Below are 23,179 nucleotides of genomic sequence, written 5' to 3' on the forward strand. Positions count from 1 at the left end.
TCTCTAGTAGATATATAATGGGAAATAAAAACAGTGTGACTTTTTTTTTGCTAAAAACAGCAAAAAAGTAGTAGCCTGGTATGATAATTAGGGGTGGGTAATATGGCACAATATTTCAGGGTATAATATTGTTCACGATATTCAAAAATGTAGGCGATAATATTGTGTATGATACGATATGGCACACCCCTACTTCTAAAAGACAGTTGCACCACTAAAAGCAGGATAAACACCATATCGTATCACACCCCTTTTATTTATATATATATATATATATATATATATATATATATATATATATATATATATATATATATATACACATATATATATCAATGTATAAAAGTAATTTTACAGCATATTCTTTTTGTTAGCTCAATTTAGTTAATTTAAAAGTTCTCCTAAAACATTTCTTAGTTCTGCATCTTCATTTGGTCACCACACTTAAATTTCTTATACTGACCATCAAAGAATTCAACATATTTAAAAAAAATCTTACAAAATATTTAATCTACAGCTCATCTAATTAAGTTTTAAGGCTCAACTTAAAATGTAATAATGCCTTGCGGCACGCATATGTAATAATAATGCCATAGTAATGGTTTTGTCCTTTCATAAGGCCACACGCTCTCTCTCTCTCACACACACGCACACGCTCTCTCTCTCTCTCTCTCTCTCTCTCTCTCTCTCTCTCTCTCTCTCTCTCTCTCTCTCACACACACACACACATCAATACACATGCAGAAGTGCTTTTGTGTTGCCTGAATAACATCTTGTGTGTATATAATGGAAAGTCCGAACCCTTCTACACACTCACAAAGAGAAAATAGATGGCCTTAACTTAACCCAGCCCCTTTCCTGTGTTTCAGACAAAACAGCCCTCACTCGCTGTTCAACCCCCCTCTCCCTCTACACCCCTCCTCCTCTTCCCCCATCTCTCTTCACCAGAACAGTGAGATAATCTTCCACTTCTTTCCTTATCTGACATTATCTGACGTTAGCTGTCCCTCACAGCGTAATCAGGCTGGTCATCAGCTTCTTCATCAGCATGTCTTCCCAACACTAACACCAGCAAGGACGGAAATTTATCTTATTCAAATGTGTGCATCATATAATTCAAATATAACCCATAAACCCTTTTTTGTTTTATACTTTAGGTAATAATTGTGTTTGTATTTTTTTATGTGGAAATTATTTATGAATCCAAATCAAGAATATACTGCATACAAGTATAAACATGTTTATTTATTGTCTTGTTTCTTTTTCACTTACTTTTGTGTCTCTGTCCAAAACGCTATGTAGTATAAGATTAGGCTTAATCCCTGTCTGGGAAACTGCCCCATTGTGTCATTTTTATAAACATAATCTTATTTGTAACCTCAATTACCAAAATAAATGTTTTCCCTTTTATTTTTGAAAGTTCTAGGCTATTTTCGTTGCTCTTGTTGGGCAGTCCCTGTTTTGTGGAGTTGTTCTGGTTTTCCTGCATAGTCAGGACATTTCTGCCTTGGGAAAATATACAAAAACAAACCAGACACACACAGACACAAGTATGATGACTGATAAGTGGCAGCTAAACAAAGACCTCGCAAACCAATGTTGTCAGATCATCTTACTACAAGGGGAAGGCCTGCATTCCACCAACATAAAAGAATCCACGCGTACACAGCCCAGGCCATAAATCTCACTTAAAGAGACAATCAGTGCAATTTAAAAGCTCAAAGAACAACAAATCTCACTGACAGCTCTGAAGACTACAAGCACGGGATCAGGACCAGTCTTTATAGCCTCACACTGTTTCACAGCTCCGGTACAAACCATTAAACCAAAGGACAAAACTTAGAGTAGACCACAAGATCAAACCAAACCGTTTGAACAATTCAAAGCACCACCATCCATTTTAAACCACCACAATCAAATCACATTCACACTACCATCAACCACCTTTAAAAACATCGACAAAGTTTCATCAAGAACATATCAAACTATCACCTTCAAAAGTCCACTAGAAAACTTTTTTCAAAACACGACCAAAACACTTTCATAAACGCCAACAAACCACCTTCATAAAGTCAAGGAAACCACTTTCAAAAACATCACGACACTATAACCAAACAAACGTCACAAACACCACCAAACTACTACCAAACCACTTTTAAAAACATCACCAAACCTTTAAAAAAACACCTTTAAAAACACCACCAAATTACCATGACACCACATTTAAAAACACCATCAACCTACCACCATGCCACCTTCAAAAACACCATTAAACTACTACCACACCACCTTTAAAATCACCATTAAACTACTACCACACCACCTTCAGAATCATCATTAAACTACTGTCACACCACCTTCAAAATCACCATAAAACTACTACCACTCCACCCTTCAAAATCACCATTAAACTACTACCACACCACATTTCAAAATCACCATTAAACTACTACCTCACCACCTTCAAAATCACCATTAAACATCTACCACACCACCTTTAAAATCACCATTAAACTACTACCACACCACCTTTAAAATCACCATTAAACTACTACCACTCCACCTTCAAAATCACCATTAAACTACTACCACACCACCTTTAAAATCACCATTAAACATCTACCACACCACCTTTAAAATCACCATTAAACTACTACCACACCACCTTTAAAATCACCATTAAACTACTACCACTCCACCTTCAAAATCACCATTAAACTACTACCACACCACCTTCAAAATCACCATTAAACTCCTACCACACCACCTTTAAAATCACCATTAAACTACAACCACACCACCTTTAAAATCACAATTAAACTACTACCACACCACCTTTAAAATCACCATTAAACTACTACCACTCCACCTTCAAAATCACCATTAAACTACTACCACACCACATTTCAAAAGGACACCACACCATCTTCAAAAACACCATCAAATTAGCAAAACATTACTTTGAAAACCATCACCAAACTACCGCCACACCATCTTCAAAAACACCAGCAAATTAGCAAAACATCACCTTCAAAAACACCACCAAACTGCTACAAAACCACCTCTAAAACCACTCCACCAAACTACCATCACACAAATGTAAAAAAACATCAAACTACCACCACACCACTGTAAAAATCAAACTACTACAATGCCACCTTCAACAACACCACCAAACTACCATCACACCACCTATAAAAATGCTATCAAACTACCACCACACCATCTATAAGAAAATTATTACTAACATTACTAACAAACCACCTTCAATACCACATCTAAAAACATCACAAAACTACAAATAAACCACCTCTTAAAAATGCAACCAAACTACCACCAAGCTATCTTCATAAACACCAACTATCAAACAAAAAAAACAATCAAAACATTTTAAAACCCCAACAACACTTCCTTTGAAACCAAGTCAATAATTAAGCCACCATCCAACAACCGTCAAACTACATTCAAAAACACCACTAAAATGCAACAAACTACTATAAAACTACATTGAATTTGTTCCTTCTTTCAGGTCTCTGCTGACACTGCATTAGAGGGAAACTGGTGGAAGCAGATAGAAATGGACATTATGTAAACATGTTTAAGTTGCTGTAAAAAAAGGAGAATCTGTAAGGAACTAACATATGGAACTGCCCACGCTGACTGGCACAATATCCTGGAGCACTCCACATCTTCTGCTGTTACACACACCTTATCAACTCACTCGTCTGCTGCCATCGTAAGCTGTGATGCCTGCTGCCCGTTCCACACCAATCTGCTGCTGTGCTGCATTAAGATGTCTTGTGTTATTATTATACATCCATGAAGTGAATTTGACCATTTTTATGCAGGCTGTGCATAATTTGATTGAATGACTTATTTAGCTGAAAAGAATATAAATTCAACAAAATTATTTATATTAAACCGGAACTAATAGCCTCTGAGTGCTCCAGCGCACTTAGCACTGTCACTATGACCAGGAGATCGTCGGTTCAAATCCAGTTCATGTAGCTTGCCATCGGCTACCGGAGCCCTGAGAGAGCACAGTTGGCCTTGCTCTCTCTGGGTGGGTAGATGGCGTTCTCTCCCCACATCACTACAAAGGGTGATGTCCACAGCACAGGGCGTCTGTGAGCTGATGTATCAGAACTGAGTCGCTGCGCTTTCCTCCGAGAGCACTGTGGTGCTACTCGGCAATGATGCATCAGCAGCAGTTCAAAAAGAGGTGGTGGCTGACTTCACATGTATCAGAGGAGGTATGTGCTAGTCTTCACCCTCCTGGTGTTGGGCATAACTAGTAATGGGGGAGTCCTAATAAGTGGGTTAGGTAATTGGTTATGTAAATTGGTGAGAAAATGGAACAAAAGAGAAAAAAAAAAAAAAACGTAACTAATTTAGGCCTGTCTCAATAACCATTTGTTGGATGATGTACTGTTCCCTGATTAACTATGATAAATGATATTACACAATTTTATGCCACCGATATAATGATCATACAATAGCATATTGATGCACTTTAATTCATTTTTTATTATTAACAATATTTAGTTATTAGAATTTGAATATAAAACTGTTAAAATACACTAAATAAATAAACCATAAACTAAAATAAAACTTTAAAAAAGTCAAAATGCCAACTTATTTATGATAATAGACAATTCTCGCAAAGTAATTGGCACTCAATTGGCAGCAGGGGTTTGTCATATCGTATTATACACAATAATTCTGTTATGATTTTTGAAGTTATAAAAAAATCCTAATAATAGCATTATTTTTTCTTGAAATCAGACTTGTGTTTTTTTGCTATTTACTGTAAAGCTTTTAAGGTTTGTATTTTTGCATAATTGTTTATATTTGCAGGTTATATGTGTGCACTAAATAATTTTTATGAAAAACAATAAAATCAGTAAAAGATCACCAAGAATATTGTTATCACAAAAACACCCTGATTTTATTTTAGGGTTATATCGCCTACCCCTAATGGGCACTATTGTATTAGGTATAGGCATTAGGTATTAGGTATAGGTATAAGTATTATTGAGTTAATATCCATATGTTTCACGTAAATTCGATAAAGTATTTATCGTGTCAGGCCTAAACTAACTAAACTAGCTTAACACTTTCTTAAATTTGTAGACAAGGCATTATAAGGCTTAACATCTAAACAAAATTTTATTAAATGATACATTTTTATTCCTCCAAAAATGCATTTTCTATAAAAGCCCCCTCTGATAAGATAACTGTAACCACCAACAAGAGTAAACATGATCCGGCCCACCTGCAGCCTGCCGTCCAGCGTCCTCTGAATGGTGACACACTTGCTGGGATGGACTCCATTGGTGGTGATGGCAGTGATAAGAGAGTCCAGCTCATCTTTCTTCTCCTTGAGTTTCTTCACCAGGCTCTCGATCGCCCTCTTGGCAAAGCCCTCGTTCTCCCCGCCTTGTCTGTGGCACATGAGGCTGTGCACGATGCTGAGGCACGCATCATTACTGTTGGGGGGGTTCACCGACATCCTGCTGCTCTAACAGATGGGGTTACAGAGAACAACGACGCTGTCAGCACACACTCACACACTCAATCTGGATGATACAGAAAGATCTAGCATTGTGATTACACTGCACAGAGCTATCAAACCATTCAAACTATAGATAATGTGGAGTTCATTACAATCTGTTTTATAGCTATTTATGATTAACCACATTCACAATCAATCAGATTTGACCAATAAAAGAAGAGGCATCATTTTCTATGCAATGACTGTATATAACATGTGTACAACATACTGTACAGTATATACAGTCAGAGGTTCAGCTCCTCAGTGTTAATCATTTACAAGTAATGCTGTCCATACACTATACAAAGACTTTGAAAAGACTCTGAAAAGACACTTTAACAGACTAAAGTCTGACACCCTCTCACATCTAAAGACTAGTCACAGACTTTTTAATTGCAGACTAAGATTTAGCAAAGACTGGGGATCTTGAAGGGTCACTAATTGCAAGACTGCAACAAGATTCATTCTGAGATTATTTCCATCATGGTTCTCGTGGAGTTTACATACAATACATATTACATATTAAGTTACAAATAATGTTTATATATCAATACTGTGATTTAATAGAGACTCACAACCCCATCAACAGTTTATTTTTCTGTCACACTGTTAGTTCTTGATATTTATTAATAGAGTATATTTTGTGTTCAACTCTATAAGTTCAAGCCTATAAGCTTCTTTCCTCCATTTTTTTGGCAAAAATATTGTATAGCAAAGAATTACAGTTTCCCTGCAATACATTTGCCTTTGTTTTAGATAGAATTAATGCAATAAAGAACATCATTCTTGCAAAATGTGTATTTATTAAACTCTTTTGTATCAAAAATTACACTGCACAATGAGACAAAGTAGTGCAACATAAAATAACTTAACTTTAAAGTGCTACCTATGTTTAAAAAATACTGTACATATTAAAGTAAGAGCCATATAAGGTTTTGATTGCATTCAGCCCCCCAAAAGCATTAGCAAGGTCATTCTTGTACTGATTTTTTATGATTAGGTCTGCCACACCAACTTATTCCAAAAGGTATTGGATGGAGTTCAATCACTTCAGAGACCACAGCTCCACTGCTCCACTGATCCCTTTCTATTGGTTCAATGGATCTATATAGAGATTTATAATAGGCTGTCTAGATACTTTCGGATATATCATATCATGCTTTTTCTAAAGCCGCCTATATTCTTTTTAAACTGCTCCACAAAGAAACTGAAACCTACGGCCTTGTACTCATAGTGTGAATTAATTTTCAGCTATGCTGCAGAGGAGAAAGTAACAAAGTAGCCAAAGGCAAAAGGTCTGCCTTTTTTTTCTCAATAAAGCAAAAATAAATTCTACAGCTCTGTCACCAACCTTGTAAGACCTTTAGAAGAACAAAAAAGAACTTTTGTAACTGAAGTTCATTCAGATAAATGAATGCAGCTCTTCAACTGAGCTCGGTTTTAAAGATACAGATTCTGTGACCTCTAAACGCCATCACTTTTATTCTGCTCTATTACATAAACCCAACTTTCAGTTGTGTATAAAAAAATAAGTTTCTTGAGAGCAGCACTTCAGACATCATTTTCATTTACCTGAGAAAAAGTTGAAAGAAATCTTAGAGATTAATATACAGCACAATCTAAACGAAATACAACAAATATCACAAGCTATCAATAATGTAAAAGTTCTGATGAGCGGTGGGACGAAAATCAGTGCTGGAAAAGTTCTGTTGGTTTTCGCTGAAAAAACCTTGAGCTGCCAGTGAATGGAGAAGAGTTAGGGCACATAGACTCTAGACAACGCAAGGACGGATTGGTACATGTATACGCATTAAGGCCTTGTCTGTCTGGAAGATGTGTACCCGACTGGGGCCAAGGCTAAGTTTGTACAGTTGGAAATCCGGTGGAAACAAGATATTTGGAACATTTGAAAGAAATTCGGATTATTGAAAGAGAATATTTCAAGTCCTTCCATTCTGACATCATTCTGAGCAGGAACACAACACACCAGACTGTCCTTCATCTTGGATTTTCATCATTTTTATTGCTTCATGTGCCTCCATGCCAGAATGGAGCATTTTCCCCACGTGTGCCTGTTTCTAGTCTGACAGAACTGATGCAATGCCCTAACTGAAATAGACTGCATGGGGGACCACATTATTGATGCTCCATCAGCTTCTAGTGCAGTGTTTCTTCTTTAAAGGTATGCAACATTTCAAAGCACTCCAGTTTACAATGTATTAAAAACATATATTCTGCAGCCATCTAACAGCAACAACATTATTATTAAGACTTAAGAGAGAGGGATACAATCAGTGAAAAACCTGAACTTGGGATGAAGCACACACAGGCCTTTTCTTGCAGGAATGCAGACATAAAGCTCCTGGTCCACAGCCTTCAGTCATTCCCTCTATTTGTTCTTGATATAAGTTAGGCTTGGCAAACTCAGTTTGCACCAATTTATTTTAGAGAAGGTTAGCAGAATTGCAATGTCACATAAACATAAATTACTGAATACTATCCATAGTCTCCAAAGATAACCAAAACCAAATCCATTTTCTTCCCTGATTTCTGCCAGTTGCGTTTTTTTTTTTGTTGTAAATATCATTTTTATGTCAATAACCATATTTTAACCACTAATTGCTTAAATTATCTAAACAGCATATGTGTTCCGTTTGGCTACCATTTTTATACAGCTCTGGAAAAAATAAGAGACCACTTAAAAATTATGTTTTTTAATTTTTTTTCCAAATTAAAAACCTCTGGAATATAATCAAGAGGAAGAATAACAATCCCAAGCCATCAAACCAAGCTGAACTGCTTTAATTTTTGCACCAGGAGTGGTATAAAGCTATCCAAAAGTAATGTGTAAGACTGGTGGAGGAGAACATATCAAGGTGCATGAAATCTGTTATTAACAACCAGGATCATTACACCAAATATTGATTTCTGAACTCTTGATACTTTATGAAAAGAATATGTTTGTTTTTTTGCATTATTTGAGATCTGAGAGCTCTGCACCTTTTTTGTTATTTCAGCCATTTCTCATTTTCGGCAAATAAATGCTCTAAATGACAATCTTTTTATTTGGGATTTGGGAGGAATGTTGTCTGTAGTTTATAGAATAAAACAACAATGTTCATTTTACTCATTTTAAACATATACCTATAAATATCAAAATCAGAGAAACTGATTCAGAAACTGAAGTGGTCTCTTATTTTTTTCCAGAGCTGTATATTTTTCCCTTGTTCAGACAGTTCAGAGTGAAACTCTCTTTATAACTTTCAAATAAACACAGACAGTAATTCCACTTATTACTGCCATTGATGCTTTAAAATGTTTGGAAACATCATAAAACTGCAATTCCACAAGTCTGAAGAGGGCTTTTAAATTGAAATAAGGGATATAGGAAGTACTACAAGAAAAAGAGAAAAACAGGGATAAAACAAGGAAGAGCATGTTAGGTAAACTAGATTCAGTACCGCACAGACACAACTCTGTTTGATTTCTCAATGCACAAAAAGCCCTATCAAGACCACAGTAATCCACAGCAGTTCACATGTGACTTGGAATTTACACCGAGAAAGGAGGCCAATCTTTTGATAAACAAACAAATGCTAATGCTAAGTTACCTGAGTTACTGTCTAAGGCCTGTACAGCTTGTATCTTTCAGCTTGAAGACAGACAGTTTGTAAAGTGGTAGTAAACAGAGTAAACTGATACCAAGTGTAGTAAGTAAAGCTAAATGCTGAGTGTAAAAATACATTTAAACCTGGAAATTACTGGCTCTCCCTTCTCTAAAATACAACTCCGAGATGAACAGGGGTGTCAAGTAACAAAGTACAAATATTTTGTTACCTTACTCAAGTAGAAATTTTGGTTAACTATACTTTAATCAAATAATTAATTAAAAAATAATAATTTTTAGGGTATCCTACACAGTCTTCAAAACGAATATGAAGTTCTTAAAAATAACAGTTTAACCTACAATAAATGAGCCTTTTAAAGAATAAAAGCACACAGTGTTTCAGATAACTCTTTCTCATTTTTCTCAAAACTTCTTAAATTCCTCAAATTTAAAGAGAGCCACACGACATCAGTCGTTTCTCAAATTTGGGTTGAGCTTGGGTCAGGTTCAAATTTCACATTCAGTTTTACACCCAGCCTTTCTGGCTCTTGACTTTAGATCCCCCCCACTCCTCTTTTCACCAAATTTTTACATCCCCTACCAAATAAAAATTACGTTTTCACACACATTGTCTTAATTCCCCTTCTCATTCGTCTTTAGTTAATGATCACGTTTAGTCAGATGTCTTATTATGCACATATTATGCACCTTATCCACAAGTACACACATTTTCCTGGGGTCTTAATGAAATGCATCTCAAAATGTCACATGAATCATGCTATAATGGCACACCATAGCCACACACTCTCATCCTTTTGGAATATTGTACATAACCACTATATAAAATAACAAAAGAAAGTAAACAAAATATAAAAATATATAGCACAACCAATCAGAACCTCTGTTTTAGCTGGAGGTGAAACAACAGAGTCAAACTCAGGAAGAGAATCATAATTTTGCTTTTGGGGGAGGGCTGGTCAAACACAGAGGCCAAACACAGAGGCAGAGCTAATCAGAATCATAATTTCAGAGAAACAGTGCGACTATGGAGAGTCAAACTCAGGGGCAGAACCAATAAGATAAGATCATTATTTTTCCATGAAGAAGTTCAGTCATAATTATTTACTTTCCAACCATTCTCAGTGTCTAGTTCTGTAACTCATGTTATCAAACTGATGGTAAGGCACTGAAAGCACCTTTTTAGGGCACAATTTTTAGTCATTAAGTCTAGGTTCAACACGTAATGCAATATACACCTACGGAAGGCTGTGTACACTTTGGCTGAAACACAAATAGCTACAAATTGAATGTATAGTGCATTATTTGGAGTGTGGAGTGGGTCGTAATGTCAGTACCTAAGCTGTGCATTACATGGAGAACAGCAAAATATGTATTTCGTAGGATCCAGTGACCTCTGGAAATGAAATGACTTGAAATGTGTTTTTTGAAAATCACATTTAGGTATTTCTGGCAAAAAGAAATCAGGTTTAGACTGCTCACATTACTTTTCTTATCCTAATATTGACATGATAACAACTGACAGTACGGCTACAGAAGACTATTACATGCAAAACTGAGTCAAAGAAATACATATTTTTTTGTACAATGTGTTTTGGTTAAGATCACACAACCATTCATTATTTTCCTATTTGGATGTTAAAAATGGTTACAATGCAATCTGATATTTTTTCTTCAAAAGCTACTGAACTATCAAATAAGCTGTCTTTAAAGCTCTTCACTTACGATTAGCATCTAAAGTCGTACTCAAACTTCTCCAACACTTTACAATCCAAAGGGAAGAAACACACAGATAACAGCACCACATTACACAGTGTACGTATGCTGTTTTAAGATAAATTCGCTATTTGAACAGATTTGACTTTTCTGGACAGCTTTTTCAATACAATATTCCATCCAGAATTTTCAGCTGATATTGGCGCAATATTAATAACCATCCATACCATTGTTAATATATGGCTATACCTACAACAATTACAAATACATACTTATAGCAATCTAGTCATATGTATTCATAAATTTCCCATCGAATCTTTTCCATTCCTTTCCCATATATATCTATATTCATTCTCATACATATATCTATATCCACTCTTATCCTTATCTATCTATACCCACCCATACCATCTAGATTCACATCCATTCTCTTCCATATCTACATCTTCTATATTCGTATCCATTCTCGTCCATATCTATCTATACCCATCCATACCATCTATATTCATATCCATTCTCTTCTATATCTACATCTATATCTATATCCATTTTCATCCATATCTATATCTATATCCATTCTCATCCATATCCATCTATATCTATACCCATTCTTATCCATATACATCTGTACCAACTCATACCTATCTATACCCATAACTATTCCCATCTGTCTTATATACCCTTTCATGCCATCTATACCTATAGATCCGTACACCTATCTTGCCTATAGATCTACACCTATCTTCCTCTATCCTTTCCCATTCATACTCATACATTTATACATAATTTGTCCTTGACTACTCTTAATGTGATGAAATCACAAAAACATACTTGCCCCCTCTGGATGTAATCAGTGTATGTCACAAAACCCTATTCACTTGTTCCGTTTCTTTTCAGGCCTCAAGCAGAGAAAAAGACTGATGTATTACTCTGTTATTACATCATGTTCATTGTAGTTAACCAAGCAGCTGCATGCTTTTGTCAAGCCTGTCAATCATGCACCCCACAGACTATTCTGAAAGCAGAAATATGCCTTGGCAAGGTTGTGCTGGGTAAGAGTGTGTGGATCAATACTGGACAGCATTCCTGAAAAATTAAATATCTTTTAATACATTTCCTAAAGCTTCAAAAATCTAAAATAAAGTAACATCCACAATGGAATGCATTAACATTTAATTACTGTCTATATGATAAGCAGTTATAAATAGGAGTTGAAAATTATACATGCTTCGAGATATATGCATGAAATGTATTTTGAAGTTATATATTACAATATAAATAAGATGTATTTCTTACTATGTGAAGTACACTTGAAACATATTTCAAAGATATTTAAAAGAACTGCCGCATATTAAGGAAAACATATGCATGTGAGTGCATTTTGCATATATTTCTTTACGTATGGATTATTATATATCTTAATAGTTTCTGACCAAACAGCCCATGTTAGCTGGATATGTTTGATGGGTGGACACTACTGAATTATTCTGAACAGCAAAACATTGCAATACTGCAATACAAAACCATAACAGGGTCCTTCATGAATGAAAGTTTGCAAATAACCCATTTGTATCATTCAAATTTAGTTTAATTTATTGTGGTTGTAAGTATGTTTAATCTACTTTAATCTTTAGATTTCTCTGAAAGCACACTGTTTAAGAATCAACAATTCTCATTTGAACATTTAATGAAACTAAACACAGGTTTGACGCTGTTTATACCTGGACATGTGACTAGTATCTGCATTGTATACTAATAAGATTTTAGCCAAATTATTTACACTTGCTAGTTAAATGTGTCTTTATTTAGTCAAACTGTAATGTGATTAATGTGTGGGACAGAAAATGCAAATTCACTAACAGCAAGGCAATTATTTCTGTTTGACTTAAAGTTTTATGATATAAAACAGTTTAATGTAGTCTGTATCCACTGCTAAAGTTTTAAACTGTATCATTCATTGACTTTCTAATTCTAATGCTTGTTAGTCCTGAACATACTTTAGCATACACAAAAGCAGCTGTTGCCAAAAACTGCTCCTGTTTGTGCTCCATTGTCCAATAATTTTTCATACATTTTCATCAGGAGCACGATGAGAAATATCTCAAAAGAAATCATGTTGATCTAGTAGTCTTGAGACTTCACAAGAAACAACGAGAGCACATGTATTTAAATTTGCTATTCAGCCTACAGCAGTTTAGCTCCGCTCAGTCATGTATATTTCAGCCTGTTCTGCTTTTTAAATAAGGCTGGGTGCAGAGCAGGGCAGCCAGTCAAAACAGAACTCATTTTCATAGAATCCCCTTAAAGAAACAGTAACAAAAACAAAAGGTGTTTCATTCTAAGGGATGTTTTAAACTGTATAGGTTTGAAACTGTAAATTAAAAGCAGTCAGGTAAAATGAGTTATGCCTGATTGTGGTGCATGTACCCCAAAGACACACATAATAAATGGACCTCAAGGACAAACTACCGGTACAAAAACATACAAAATAGTATGATACAGACCCTAAAGATCGGAATTGGTATAATGACTGATAATACTGATGTTTGACATATTTCCAACCTTAAAGAAGCAGTAACACAAACAAAAAATGTTTCATTCTAAATGATGGAATATAACTAGCTTGACTATTTGATTAAATATAGCTACTGTATGAATTACAGCTGTTTGTGGTGCAAAACCCCAAAACATGCACACACACACACACACACACACACACATTATAAATGAACCTCAAGGGCAAACCACAACATAAACAATATCAAAACACAAATAATCAGCATACAGACCCCTAAAAGTATCATTATACGTACTGGTATAGTAATTGAGTAATATCATTGGTGTTAATGGAAAGATGATTAGTGTTTATCCCATTATTGGGCCTACAGTCCAATTTATCTCACCAACACTGAGTAATTTATCCTAGTAACTGACCAAGACATCACCATCTGTTGTGCTCTCACTCTTAAGAGTGATGAGTAAAAGGACATGTCTGAGAGCTGGGCTGGATGGACACTGTGTAACATGGTAGTAGCTATGATGCAGACATGTGTCTGGCTTTGCAGTTGTTGTCCAGGGTCCAGAACCTGTTGAGGCTAATGGCTGGACAACTGCAGCAGTGAGCTCTGTAGCTGGTTGTCTACCTATTTCTGTCTGTCTGGTGCAGGGTGAACCCTGAGAACTAGCAGCACATCAGCCATTTGACATATTTAAAAAAAATAAATAAAGCAGCATTGAGTTGCATGTAGAGATAGAAGCAGGAGCAGGGGAATCTCGTGCAGGTTGGAGAGCTGCAGGAAAGGCTGCATCGATGAAAAATATGGCAGACATGAGGATACGAGCCCAAACAGAGAGACAGATAGTAAAGCCGGGAAACTGTCTGTCACGCCACAGTCGCGCCCTGGCTTGTGTTTATGGAGCTGGAGAGGAGCGGAGCTGCTCCCGGGCCTCCAGTCTGCAGAAGAAGAAACGCTAATGGAGATATTTATAATGACTTTTAATATCTGTACTCACACATCAGCTCGAGCCTGCCAAAGAAACTCCGTCTGTGTCCGAGCAGATAGAGGAGTGCTAACCGCGCCGAGCGTGCATCCTTCTCCCCCCCCGTCTCTCTCTCTATCTGTCTCTCCCACTCTCTCCCTCTTTCTCTACTGCTCCCTCTCTCTCTCTGTTCCTATTCTGTCTCTCTCTTTCTCTCCCTCTCTTTCTTTCCTCCCTGTCTATATAGCTATTTCTTTTCCCTTTGCTCTCTCTCTCTCTCTCTCTCTCTCTCGCTGTACAATAACAAAAGCGGTGCGCGTGAGCGTCTCTTCAGACCCCAGCCAATCGTGGCGCCGCTCTCAGAGGGAACGGCGGCTCCCAGCCAATCACAACCCGCCTTCGGGCCTCGAGCCCCGCCCACCCCGGTCTGAGGTCTGTCTGGGTCGCGTCTGGATTCACGGAATCGGCGCGACTGTTTTTTTAAGGTGGCGCCGCACAGATTACACACACACACACACACACACACGCCCCACCCCCTCTACTTGCCTACACTTTCCTACCCCTCCCTTATAGTGCCCCCTTACGCTCTCTCTCGACCGGTTACCTACAGTAACGGAGTATCAGTAAATATACTATAAATAAATTAATTGCCAATGAACACATTTTTGCCATGCATTAATATTTTGTCTAAACACTTCAAATACATTATAAATGTAATTGCATGCAAACGTTTGTGCATCGCCTGATCAAATGACCTAAATCACTTAAAAATCTAAAAACTTGAATTATGAATTAATACTAGAGAAAGATTATATCTGTCCAGTATAATTCATTTTACTTTAACACTGGACATATGGAGATATTTAGAATGCATTATTAATATTGTGCAGTAGTTTATTAATGAAATCATTTATAAAATAATGAAATAAAGTTTTGTCATATTGCCAAGAGTATCGCTATTGCGACAATACCATTATATATTGTGATATTATTTTAGGTACATATCGCCCACCTCTAACATGTATATATATATATATATATATATATATATATATATATATATATATATATATATATATATATATATATATATATATATATACATACTAATACTAGTATGTATATATATATATATATATATATATATATATATATATATATATATATATATATATATATAGTTCTTTTCATTACATTTAGTTTCTGTTTTCCAGATGTAGTTTTGCTGATTGTAACCAAATACCTCATACAGGGCTGAGGGTTCCTCTAAACTTTTATTATTAACATATTGTACAAACAGTGTTTTCACTGCTTTGTGGTATTAATAATTTGCAATAGATGGTTGCTTAGATTGGCCCATGTTTTGTGTGTGGTAGTTTAAGGTGAGAAGATTTAGACCATTTATAATGATATGTGTGAGCTTAATGTGTAGTATAATATACAAAATAAATGATATATTTATAAAATAAAACTTTTTTAAAAAAGCAGCATAACAAAGTAATAATGTCTAAAAGCTTTGAAGCATTGTCATGTTTAATGTAATATATATAATTTATTCAAAGAGTAAAGTTCATTAAATAGCTCTTTGTCATGAGACATTATAAATAAGGAGGGTGGATTAAATGCATTGTATATCCAACTCCATCTCATCCCACATAAATTGCTGCTTGAGACAAAAAGCTTGTTATTGTGCATTACTGTGACCTAATTTCCAGTAATTCTTTGTTTCTTAGCAAGTCTGTTATAAGTTTGTCATTATTAGAAACACATCTATAGAGGTTAGTATGAATTTTACATTTTCTTTTATGATCCCTTTTTCTGTTGACCTTTGACTCTGTCCAAACTCTGTGCCTAGAGCTATCCCTCTCTGACTGAACCTGAGGTCACTTAAAACTGGCCTTCAGCCTCTCCTATTACAAAACATTCATTATTTACTCAGGCAGACGCACATAGCTAACATTTTCCTGCTGATTCAATTATACAGTAATCCACTGCTGAAGCTGCTCAGGTACGGCTGTTCTATCACCAGTGCAGCTCAGTCTTTGCAGTATTTTGATAGTTAGAGCCTGAAACAGATATTCTATGGATTCAGTTAAAAAAAAAGTCAGTTTTCAATAAGAAAAGGCAATATGATAATATTGGTTAAGTATTGCAAAATATCTTTATGAGAATGTTGAAGACATCATCAGTATTTAGAAAACATAATTCTAATTAGCATGGTTATGTGAAATAATAACATAGGTTTGTTGCAGGTTTCTGATATATCCCTACTGGCTTTGTGTTTTGGCCAATAAATTGTATTAAAAAAATGTGATTTATATATTGTACTAGGAAAATGGAATGTGTTAATACTCTTTTCTGTAGAACATCAGATTTTAACCGCAATCTGTTCAAAGCAATTATATACACTAACAGAACCTGTGCACTAAAAACTCCAGGTTTACATGAGTCCAGCAATAATCCTACTTTGCAACCTGTGTATATCTAATTTCATTGAAGCATGTGACATAAAATGACAGCTTTTTGTAAACATGGACCCACTTTACTGGCTAACAAGGATGTATATTTTTTATTTCTAATAGTACCAAATGCTGCAACACAACTGTGATGGCGTCTTATTTTTTCTTCCTTTTTGAATGAGTGCCTGTCATCTCTGGTTTTGTTAAAACGTGAAAAAATCAGAGTAAGGGTATACATGTTGGAATACATGTATAAATGCTGGAAATCGCATTACTAGACTAAAATCCATCGCTCCTTATTGGACTTCTTAATTGGATTTCTAGGCCCTTATCCAAACTCGGAAATAAGTAAGCTATTTACATGACCATTTGAATAATCAGAATGCATTATCTAATGCATGTTAATGCACATGTCTTAACTTCTTATCCTGCATTCACACTAGCAGGTAATAGACCAACAAGTGACCAGTCATTTTTTATGGGAGGATGCGGTTTGGTGACACAGAGTCAAATCAGATTTTTTTTTTTTTTTTTTCAGAAAATATCTTGATAATGTTTAACTGTTACAGACATTTGTGTTCACACAAAAAATGTTGGGTTACTGTATTTGTAAACAGGTGCATATCATAACATATAACTTAAATTACATATTATACATGATATAGTCCTATCAGAATAATATGACCACTTCCTTGTATTTACATTCATTGTCCATTTTTTCAGCACTATTAAGCATATAGGACCTAACTCTTTACAGTTCTATATAACTACAAACCACAGTCTATATTTTCTCTGCATACATTATTGTCCTCCCTCCACCCCGTTCTTCAATGGACAAGACCACACAGGATGAAAACATAACAGGTTTTTTGGTAGCGTGTCATTCTTAAAACTGTAATTACCCCGATGTGAGTGGATGAGACACAGCAGTGCTGATGGAGTTTTTTAACACCTCAGAGTCACTGCTGGACTGAGAACTGTGCACCAGCCAACCAGATATAGTCAATGCCCTGTTTTTTTTTTTTTTTTTTTACATAAATTAATTTTTAATAGAACACTTTTTGGCAGATATGTTTACAAATGTTGAAGAAAAAGATAAGATATTTGCCAGATTGTACATTATATATTTGCATTGCGTGATACACTAAATGAGCATGGAATGCCTGGAGAGACACAAATTCAAATTTAACATAATGTTACATTCCGGATCTGCATATAAGACAACTCGTTTTTATTTCACATTTGCTCCAAAATCTGCAAAACCCCAAACATAGGCTGTGCATGAAAAAACAATTACATTAATTTGTACAGCATATTATTACAGGAATTATACATATTTTAACATACAGTATACATCATAATGCATAATGCTAGGTTTGAGTTAAAAGCAGACAATGTTAAACCCATTGGATTTAATACTCAAGAAGACATGGTATAGACACAAACATGAACAAACAATTCAACACTCACAATCCTACTGTGCACTGTGTACAAATCTTAGTATACAGCAGTTTCTTTGGCTGCTAAAAATAAACGTATTAGCTAACAGCTAATTTAGCAGGACTCCACTTGAAGTCATGGTGCTGTGCAGTAATGTACAATAGATATACATGAAACTGGCCACGGTGTAGTGGTTCTGTTGTCATGGCTTGCTGGGAGATCGTGTGGAAAATGCTCCAGATGTTTCAAGCATAGTTTTTCTGCGGGCTGTCTCTTTAGCCACATTATGGTTCAACCTCCGTAAGCGTTCCTGTGGTGTGTAGACATAGAGTTACTACCTTTTTCAATTATCACACACACACACACACACACACACACACACACACACACACACACACACACACACACACACACACACACATTTAAAATGCTTACTTGAGCATTCTGGAGTATGTTGTTGACCAGAACCACTCTGCGTCGTGCATTAAGCAGCTTCTTCACATAGGGGTCTAAGTCAAGGGCAACCTTCTGGTGTTCATTAATTCTGCACAGCTCTGAAATTAACACACAAAACATATAAAAGATACATACCTGTAGCTGCTAGTATTTATATTTTAATTTAACAATATACATACACTATATAACCAAAAGTATTAGGACACCTACTCATTCATCATTTCTTGTGAATTTAAATGCATTAAGAATTGTATTCTGCTTTTGTTGGCGTAACTGTGTCTACAGTCTAGTGAAGGCTTTCTATACTATATTCTCTATTAGTATTAGAGTTGGATAAAATTATATTTAATCATATTATATGTGTACTACATATATTTATTTTCAATTTCATAGAAGTCATCATTGTTAAAAGACACTGATCATTAACATTTTTTATTATAAAAATGTGTTTTATAATAAAACAAAACAGATTTGTTTCAGTGGACAAAGTGCAGCATCTCTGTACCAAGTATTTTTGGATTAAGATTTGTTTGCATTATGTGTATTGCAAAAAGTTCTTTAACTATCAGAATATAACTTTTACCACATTTCCTACCCCTAACTACTTTTACTTATTGGTAATTGTATTAATGATTACCAGTTGCCAAGTTGTCAATGTGTTCTCGTAGTTCCACTTGACTCTCCCTGTAAATAAACAGATAAAAGTTGATAAAAGATTACAAAATTCTCAATAACTAAGTCAAAACTACTAACAAGCAGGTTTAAAAGACATAACAACAACCAGAGCTGGTTAGAGAAGACTAAACCTGAAAGTAAAACATCTAAAAAAAAAATGTTGTTACTTATTGCCCGAAATGGTAGTGACAAATCCAAAGGACATGCCATTAGCAAGCTTTCTAAACTACCAAAAGACAACACTAAATTATATATTTAGTATGAGACTGATAAGCATAGCGATCATATTACAAAAGTAATTTAAAGTTCTTTCAGTGTTGGCAACTCAGTTATAGTTAAATTGTATTTGGTATATCCAGCACTATGAATGTGTTTAAGCACATATACTTATACTACACATATACACAGATGCACTGTGTTATACCATCGGTCACTTCTGTTCCTGCCAGCGTTTACTTATAATACATAATTGTATTAATGTAATTGCAAATACATGTATCATTACTAGAGAGCTTAAAGATAATGTGCACCAGAAATCATTGGCATATCTTTATGTTAACCTGCTTTACTGGGCTTTTGTTCGGATGCTTGATGCATCATTTTTTTCACATGGTGCAACCAGGGGTTGAACAGCTCTGGTCATGTGACAGTTTACACCAAACATGTGACACCACACACACACACACACACACACACACACAATCACCGAGACCCTTTATTTTGTCAGTATTTGGTGGAAATGCACTGATTCGTCATTCAGTAACACTTTTAGAGCCTTACAACTGACAGTGTTTTTAATGGTCACTGTTGTGGCCGATATGATTAAATGGGTTAAGATACATAGCGCTAAATATGAGTATCCTCTAGAGCTGCATATGAGTCTCTAGTCCTGTATGTGCAGAAGTAGGAATTAATGACAAAAACATTGCCTCAATGAGAAATTCAAAGCTAGCAAAGGAATAGAAAAAATAAAATCACAAACACATCCAAACTGTCAGCAGATCAAGCTATAGCGTTAGTTAAGATAAGCTAAGCTAAGCTAATCTATCTGACATGTCTAGCCACTGTTGTTGTGAAGTGAAGGGTGCAAGTCATGCAGTTACTTTATAAAATGTCATTCAGAAACGACAGTCTCTCTGTATTCGTTTACCTCACTGAATGCACATGTAGGTCGAGCTGCTGCACTGCGGGCTTTAAAAGACCTAATAAACCTTCTGCTATCGCATCCTTCCCAGACGGAGTCTCCACTACTGCCAGGGCCGCCATCGCTCCAACGCTAAAGCCTACAGGCAGCCAACTCTCGCGATATGTTCGTGTAATCCTAAGAGTCTTCTCGCGATAAGTTGGCCGGTAGACAAGCCCCGCCCACTCGCTTATTCAGTGATTCGGTTGGGCTTAATTTATAAACAGATTCTTTTAACCAGAAACGGATTCATTTCGATTAGTAAAATACTGTAGTACGATGTCCGAAAACGATAAAAAAAAACACAATCTTTTAACATACCTGCGTAATTCAGTGCTTGAATGTAGCTATCAAGTAAATCAGATTTTGTATGTTGTGAAATGGTTCATTGTAGAGAATCTGAGTGAGGCGAATTTATTTAATCGGTTCGAATTGTTTGTTAAAATTTAATAGATTCATTCAAGTCAAGTCAAGTAGTTTTACTGTCAATACTGCATATGTACAGGACATACAGAGAATTAAAATTACATTCGTTCGAACATTGCTCAGAGATATGCCCAAGATGTGTAGATGCGCTATAAGAGAGTTCTTAATAATTGGAAGTGGGTTGAATTAAAAGTTAAATGCCAAACAATTGTTAATCTTTTAGTGTACAAAGATAGAAGCTTAATTTTATAATGTGAAAAATTGTAAATGTAAACTCATTTTAAAATGATGTGTGGGCTTGTGCTGGATGCGGAAACGTGCATGCTGTGCTTGAATATGTTTGGAATCATAATTACTTCAGTTCAATAAATACATTTTGCTAACAAACGATTACCAATGAATACAGTATTCAGTAAACAATAAACATTAGCACAATTAACAATTAACACACCTGGACAAAACCCGGAGAAAATGGATGAAGCTTTTTCATATAGTAATATTATTCAGAGTTTTAAGAAATAAAATATGCATATTTAATTAGCCAGATAACTTGCTAGCTTTGTGGAATTTAAGTGTAAAAATGTATAATACTACGCTTATGAAATTTGTCATTAACTGTTAGGGCAAAAAAGGATAAAAGGATACTTAATTTAAACAAATGTTATTAAAAACAGCATTAAACTAATGAATCTGCTTTCTTGCAATCACTGATTCTTAAAAAAAAAAAGAACTCCATGTTTGTGCGCATCATTTTTCTATCCACAGTGGCGGTGGGTCCCAGACTGCTGAGAACCTCACAGTGGAGGTCTGCAGCCTATGGAAGTTAACCACTATCTCATTGAGATAGTAAATAATTATTTTGAGATAGTAAGTCGTTATTGTGAGAAAGCTCATTGTTTTTTGAGATATCTCAAAATAATGACTTAATATCTCAAAAAAATGTGCTGATTTTTTTATTTATAATAGGTGGCAGGAATGGACTTCCCTAGCAGCCAGACCATACTCGATAAACGAGCACAATATTTGCTGAGCCACAGAGCTAAAACGTTCAACATACTACAAATCCCAGAGCTCGCCGGCAGCCCTACGCGGACTGAACGACAGCGACGTCATCGGCGCGGCAGACCTTGTAGTTCTGTTTGGAAAAGGTGTGTTTCTGTTTACTGGTAGTAAATAATAACACAGAATCTAATAGACCACATCATATGAATTACGTTTTGTCATACAACTTGTAATCTGCAATGCTTTTAGCACAGCGGCAGGGGGTGAGCTGAGATAGTTAACAGACGACCTGCTCGAGACGGAGAACATGTAGAGGGGACCCACTTTATAATATGTTCCGGGTTTTTCACACCACCAGGGGGTACTACGGAGTGAGTCCAAAACGAATGGGGTCGTATTGAGCAATTGAGTAAAAAAAAATATATATATTTTTTTAGCATTTTCATACCAAAAAAAATAATTAATTCAAATGTTTTAACGTAAAACACAATGTTTAAACCATTAAGCCTTTTAAACTTTCAGCATCAGCCCACCAACCAGTTAGCTCACAGTAGTAGCAATGCAGCGCATGTAAATGGAAACACAGCTAAGTTTTATTTGCTTTATAGCGATATATTTAAAATTCATTAATACTTTTCAAAATTAAAGGAATATCCTGGACAAGCAGTTACTGTTTTTAATTACATGTTAAGCCGTTTAGCTCCGTTCACTCCGATTTAACAGGAAGTGAGCAGGCTCGCCATAAACGGGTGTTCTGTCTAGTTGTGCTGGCCGTCTATTTGTGATACTTAGCAGTTCTGCGCATGCGCTATTTTTTTTTTTTACTGTTTTTTTTTCTGAGATTTTTTTAGGGTGCATTTTACAGTCTAGACTTACTATCATCGTTTGCTTGAGTGTTAAAACCGTGTGAAAAATAATGATAAAAATATAATAATAAAAAAACTTTAAAAACTATACAAATATTTCTAATTACCTATATTGCCTTAACTGCAATTAAGATGATGAACCATCTGCAGCTGAACATCTCCAAAACCAAGGAGATGTGCATAGACTTCAGGAGGTCCAGGCCCTCTGCTCAGCAGCCAATCTCCATCGAGGGGGTCGACGTGGAGGTGGTCAAATCCTACAAATACCTTGGTGTGCACCTGGACGACAGGCTGGAC

At 35.7% G+C, this 23,179-nt stretch overlaps 2 protein-coding genes and 1 long non-coding RNA gene across 5 annotated transcripts in view; all 3 read right to left on the reverse strand.

The window, feature by feature from the left end:
* Positions 1 to 14,817, reverse strand: part of smad10a (SMAD family member 10a) — a 39,442-nt gene extending 24,625 nt beyond the window's left edge. The window contains exons 1-2 of one of the 2 annotated variants that reach the window (XM_007254723.4): positions 14,409 to 14,817; positions 5,276 to 5,521 (exon numbers count right to left, since the gene is read on the reverse strand). In XM_007254723.4, coding sequence (XP_007254785.1) covers positions 5,276 to 5,512 — 237 coding nt within the window. In that variant the 5' untranslated portion in view covers positions 5,513 to 5,521; positions 14,409 to 14,817. The remainder of the gene's footprint in view (positions 1 to 5,275; positions 5,522 to 14,408) is intronic. The other variant, XM_007254722.4, reaches the window with a different exon arrangement.
* On the reverse strand, positions 1,155 to 2,999 carry LOC125799515 (uncharacterized). Of its 2 annotated transcripts, XR_007438490.1 has the most exons (4): positions 2,836 to 2,999; positions 2,632 to 2,733; positions 2,496 to 2,597; positions 1,155 to 2,323 (listed from the first exon to the last, which is right to left on the reverse strand). It is a non-coding gene; the product is annotated as an uncharacterized LOC125799515 (long non-coding RNA). The 2 variants fall into 2 exon arrangements; XR_007438489.1 differs by lacking the exon at positions 2,836 to 2,999 and having other exon boundaries at positions 2,632 to 2,829.
* Positions 14,818 to 18,044: 3,227 nt separating the features above from the next.
* Positions 18,045 to 20,707, reverse strand: snapin (SNAP associated protein). Its single transcript, XM_007254724.4, has 4 exons — positions 20,556 to 20,707; positions 19,368 to 19,414; positions 18,710 to 18,828; positions 18,045 to 18,584 (listed from the first exon to the last, which is right to left on the reverse strand). Exons 1-4 carry the CDS (start codon positions 20,669 to 20,671, stop codon positions 18,477 to 18,479), a joined length of 390 nt encoding a protein of 129 aa, XP_007254786.1. The 5' UTR covers positions 20,672 to 20,707; the 3' UTR covers positions 18,045 to 18,476.
* Positions 20,708 to 23,179: the final 2,472 nt, after the last annotated feature.

The sequence above is a fragment of the Astyanax mexicanus genome, chromosome 3 (genome assembly GCF_023375975.1).
Source record: "Astyanax mexicanus isolate ESR-SI-001 chromosome 3, AstMex3_surface, whole genome shotgun sequence".
Taxonomy (NCBI): Eukaryota; Metazoa; Chordata; class Actinopteri; order Characiformes; family Acestrorhamphidae; genus Astyanax; species Astyanax mexicanus.

Excerpts from the sequence above, each read along its gene's own strand:
- snapin (XM_007254724.4), bottom strand. The coding sequence starts at position 20,671 with ATGGCGGCCCTGGCAGTAGTGGAGACTCCGTCTGGGAAGGATGCGATA. Across the intron at positions 19,415-20,555 it reads CTACATGTGCATTCAGTGAG|GGAGAGTCAAGTGGAACTAC; the intron begins GTAAACGAATAC and ends GTTTATTTACAG. Across the intron at positions 18,829-19,367 it reads CATTGACAACTTGGCAACTG|AGCTGTGCAGAATTAATGAA; the intron begins GTAATCATTAAT and ends TGTTAATTTCAG.